This window comes from Natator depressus, chromosome 14, assembly GCF_965152275.1.
Source record: "Natator depressus isolate rNatDep1 chromosome 14, rNatDep2.hap1, whole genome shotgun sequence".
Taxonomy (NCBI): domain Eukaryota; kingdom Metazoa; phylum Chordata; order Testudines; family Cheloniidae; genus Natator; species Natator depressus.
In genome coordinates, this window is record NC_134247.1 from 37,018,606 (window position 1) to 37,023,807 (window position 5,202).

Sequence of the window (5,202 nt, forward strand, 5' to 3'; positions counted from 1 at the left end):
CCTCACACCCCTGCCCATTCCATGCATCTTTGGTCTCCAGGGTGCAGAGGGACTAGGAATGGGCATGTCTGAGATGATCCAGGAATAAACCTGCTCCTCCACTCACTAGGGAGTCCCTCCCCTCTTAGGTCTCACTCCCGCTGCTGTTCTAGAGTAGGTTGGTAGGCAACATCAGCCTCTGATTAGTGCAGGAATTAGGTCCCCTGAAGTTCTCAGGCCACTTGTGCATATGTGAGGATCACCAGCTAATCTAGGCTGACACCCGGGGGATTCAACCACAGACATCTAGAGTACGAGCTTCTACAGCACGAGCTGAACAACCAGGCTACCTGAAAGCCACTGGAACAGCCCCCTATCCTCTAGGTGGGGCACAGAGGAGCCTCAGAACAGTCACTGCCCATGGGTGGTGTTTATATGGTGACACTGCGTGGCTGCAGAGATCAAGGGCTTCATTTGAGCTGGAGTCACCTCCCCCAGCCAGAAGGACAGGGTGTTGCAGACAGTTGTACTAATGAAACGCCATGGACTCTAATGGAGTTTATTCTCTGTGTGGCCCCTTCTCCTCTTCCCCATCCACGCACATCCATAAAGTCACAGAGTTCAAGGTTTTAAGGTCAGGCTTGACAAAGCCCTGGCTGGGATGATTTAGTTGGGGATTGGTCCTGCTTTGAGCAGGGGGTTGGACTAGATGAACTCCTGAGGTCCCTTCCAACCCTGATATTCGATGATATTCTAAGCAACATCTAAACACCACAGCTCCGTCATACAATCCCACTCAGACATGTGTTCAGCTGTCTCTTAAAACAAATTTTGTCATTTGCCCCCCACAACTCCTATTGGGAGGCTGCTCAAGAACCTCACCCTGCTGGTGGTTATAAACCTCCCTGTAATTTCTAGCCAGTCTCTCCATCTCTCACACGCCTGAATGTACATGTGAGCTAGACTGACACAGTCTGGCTCCTTGTCCCCCTTTTGTGGTTAGGCCATGAATGGTGGTTTATAAGACAATGGACCCAGTCCCCAGCTGGTGGCAATGGATATACAGCTCCATTGGAGGGAGTAGGCCAGATCCACAGATGCTGCAAATTGCTTTAAGCAAGCAAGACAACTCCCATCATTGTTTTCAGTGGCCATGGAATGGCTGCAAGTGGCCAAGCAGTGTAACGGGTATTTTTTTGGCACAGAATGAAACTCTGATTCCTCTCGCACACACAATCTGCACCCATTTAACTCCACAACTGGACCAGATTTTCTACTGGTGTAGATCACCCCAGCAGCAGTGACATCAGTGGAGTTAATCTGGATTTGCATTGGTGCAACTAAGATCAGAATCAGACCTGTTTGTGTGCAAGCTGTGTGGTAATGGAAATAACTGACATTAATGAATACTTAAAGATACTACGTAAGAAAACTTTAATTAGAGAAAGACAGAAAATTAATGCATTACCTACACGCAGTCAGTCTCCTCAGGGCAGCTTTGATCTCTTTGTTCTTCATGCTGTAGATAATTGGATTCATCATTGGTGGCAATACAGAATAGAGAACAGCCACCACAAGATCCAGAGCAGATGGGGAACTGGAAGTGGGTTTTAGGTATGCAAAGCCGCCAGTGCAAACAAACAGGGAGACCACAGCGAGGTGAGGAAGGCAGGTGGAGAAGGCTTTATGTCGGCCCTGCTCAGAGGGGATCCTGAGCACTGACTTGAAGATCTGAACATACGACACAATGATAAAAACAAAGAAGCCTAAGACTAAACACACACTAAAGACAAGAACCCCAACTTCACTTAGATATGAGTCAGAACAGGTGAGCTTCAGTAGCTGGGGGATTTCACAGAAGAACTGATCCACCATGTTGCCTCCACAGAAGGTCAATGCAAACGTGTTCCCGGTGTGTAGCATAGAGCAGAGAATCCCACTGATCCAGGAACCAGCTGCAAGTTGGACACAAGCTCTGCGGTTCATCATTGCCTCATAGTGCAGTGGTTGGCAGATGGCGACATATCGGTCATACGCCATGACGGTGAGAAGGGAAAAATCCGCTCCCAGCATGAAGAGGAGGAAAAAGACTTGGGAAACACATCCCGCATAGGAAATGGACTTGGTGTTCATGAGGGAGTTGGCCATGGATTTGGGAAGGGTGACAGAGATGGAGCCAAGGTCTACGATGGACAGATTCATCAGGAAGAAGTACATGGGGGTGTGAAGGTGGTGGTCGAAGGCTATGGCCATGAAGATAAGAAGATTCCCCACCAGGGCTGCCAGGTAAATCACTAGAAACACCAGAACATGCAAAATCTGCAGCTCCCAAATGTCAGAGAATCCCAGGAGAAGGAACTCGGTCACGGTGGTTCGGTTGGACATTTTCTTCCTTAGGACATCGTGTGATGGTTGCAGAGGGAGGGACAAGAGCAAGGGCCAGGATTAGATCAGTTAAATAACTCTCCTTTTGTGAAAACCACCTGAATTTCCTTGAGTCTGACCCTTAGCTTGTGAAGATTGGTGTAAATGGGAATGAGGATGGGGAAAACAGTTCCACTGATTTCAGTGGACTTACTCCTGATTTACACTGGGGTGAGAGAAAGTAGAATCAGCTCAATGGACTCCAGTGCAGTTACTCCTAATTTACACCAGGGTGATGGAGAGGAGAATTAGGAACAATTGCTTTTGAGGTATTTGTATACCTCTATCACCCACATGTGCGCAAACTCTGGATCACATTGTATAAATGTCACTATCATCAGTTTACCAAGGGGAATCAGGGGTCTGGCTGGCCAGATTCTGCTGTCAGGGCACTGCTGCGAATGTGGGGTAATTTCACTGCAGGCCATGGAATTACTCCCCATTTAAACTGCTCTAAACGGGAGCACCATCTCACATGGAGGTGACCAAACCCAGCCATAATTACACAGTAAACTCGAATCAGGAATACAGCTCAGGAGCCCTGATGCCCCATCCCCCATTCTAGCTGGATTTCCATGCTCACTGTGAGAGACAGACATTACAGCTCCCCTCCTGATTCTCTAACCACTCAACTAAACTCCCTCCCAGAGCTTGGAAGAGAATCCAGGAGTCCTGACTCCCAGTTTGCCCCCTGCTCTAACCCACTAAATGCAACACCCCTCCCGGAGCTGGAAATACAGGCCAGGAATTCTGGCTTTACCCACTGGACCCAACTCCATCCCAGAGCTGGGAACACAAGTGAGGTGTCATGACTCCCAGTCCCCTCCTCTAATGACTACATCAGACTGCATCTCAGCCTCCATCCCAGTGACTCTCCACTGCCATCAGGAATGACTGCTGTGAGTGACAATGGAGAGTCATTGGGCCAGCGAACACGAGTGAGAGTGATTCTCCAGCTTGGTACTTGGGGCACGCACCTGGTGTCTGGAAGAGCCAAGTTTAAGTCCCTGCTCCAATGACTATTTAATTATTGATACAGAGTGGAGCAGCTTCAACAGGAGAGACTGAGACAGTCTCATTTCAGAATAGCCCGTAGCCCAGCTGCGCAGGAACTGTCCTGTAAATGAGAATTCAAATCCCTTCTCAACATCAATCAGAGGGAGGGATTGAATCTGAGTATGTCACAGGCCAGCTGAGCGCCCTAACCACTCAGCTTCAAGTTCTGGGGGGTGTCTGTCCCACAGTCCTTATGACAGACAGAAATAGAACCCCCCCAGTTCTGTTTCGTCTCCTCTACACACTAGACTGAACTTCCTCCCAGAACCACACATAAAACTCCAGAGTTCTGGCTCTCAGTCCCCACTACTCATACCCACTAGACCCCACTCCCTTTCCAGGGCTGGGGATAGAACCCAGGAGTCCTGGCTCCTAGTCCCCACTACTCTAACACACTTCACTCAACTGCCCTTGCAGCAATCTAATAGACAGAAGTAACAATAAACTGAGAACTAGACACAAACTGATGATAGATAGATAGATAGATAGGTAGATAGATAGATAGATAGATAGATAGATGTAACAACAAACTAACAGAGAGACACAAGTAAGAAAAGAACAGATACAGAGAATGCGAGAGAAACACCGAAGTAACACAAAGAGGTAGATAGAGAAGTAAAAACAAACGAATTGAGAGAGAAAAGTACAAACAGATAGATAAACAGCAATAAAAACAAACTAATGTATACAGAGAGAAAAGTAACAGCAAGCTGACAGTGTTTGTCACAATTTTTGGACAATTTTAATGTAAACTCCTCAATCCATTCTAAATATATGTGTGTCAATTTGATCAATTCCCCCACTCCCAATAGAAGGAAACTGAGGAATGAATATTCTGCCCCCTCTTTCCTAAGGTAAATGCTTTGGACTGCCTCTGTTTCCCCAAATCGAGCTAAGAGTGAAACTATAAAAAAAAAATATATTGTCACTTACAATTTCATCCTTCAAGAGCCACTCTGTAATCCCCAAATATTTTTCATTGCAATAGCAAACTTTCGGTGCTGGTCTTTATGTAATCCTCCCAGACTGAGATGTCTTTTCTCCTCCAGCTACAGACTGCAATTGGTTGCCCCTCTCTCTCTAGCCCCATACACACCGCTCTATCTCTCTATTTAATGCCCCTATCACTGTATTATGAGAGGCCGTTCCCCCACAGCACTGAGGCTGAGCTGCTGGAAATACACTGAGATCTGTGCTGTCTGCAGATGAGCTGTGTGTCAAAAAGGTTGGTGCTGCAGGAAGGTGATTTATCCATGTCTGTTTTCTAAGGGCTTGTGGGACTCAGTCCATGGAGCCCTCAACAGCCCAGAGGCAAAAATTAATTTCTCTGGCCCTTTACTTCCCTAAAGAGTTTCCAGAAATGAAGATAATCACAGTTAAAATTAGCAGCACCATCTAGAGGAAAGACTGTGAGGCAAATATTATGGGCACACAGGACTGTACTCCAGATCAATTCCTAGCCCTGCCGCTGACCTGCTGCGTTACCTTGGGAAAATCATACCCTGGGGCTGTCTTTCCCCTCCCACCCTTTTCCTGTCTTTTCTGCTTTAGCTCCTTGGGGTGGAGAGTGTCTCTTACCTAATATTATGGGCCCCTCATATCAGGTTCAACTATCAGATAATTAATTAATTTAAAAGCTAAGGTCCAAGGTGTCCTGAGAGCTGATCCCAACTATTCCTCTGGCTTTGTTCAGCCTCTTCACCGCTCCTTTCCTTAGTTTGTCATCCATCCAATGGAGATAAT

The 5,202-nt window shown here is 47.0% G+C and overlaps 1 protein-coding gene across 1 annotated transcript; it reads right to left on the bottom strand.

The window, feature by feature from the left end:
- Nucleotides 1–1,443: 1,443 nt before the first annotated feature.
- LOC141998751 (olfactory receptor 14A16-like) lies at nt 1,444–2,364 on the bottom strand. Its single transcript, XM_074971752.1, has one exon. The coding sequence runs from the start codon at nt 2,362–2,364 to the stop codon at nt 1,444–1,446; it is 921 nt and encodes a 306-aa protein (XP_074827853.1).
- Nucleotides 2,365–5,202: the final 2,838 nt, after the last annotated feature.

What these genes read in the sequence shown, in the direction of transcription:
- LOC141998751 (XM_074971752.1), bottom strand. Translation starts at nt 2,364, where the DNA reads ATGTCCAACCGAACCACCGTGACCGAGTTCCTTCTCCTGGGATTCTCT.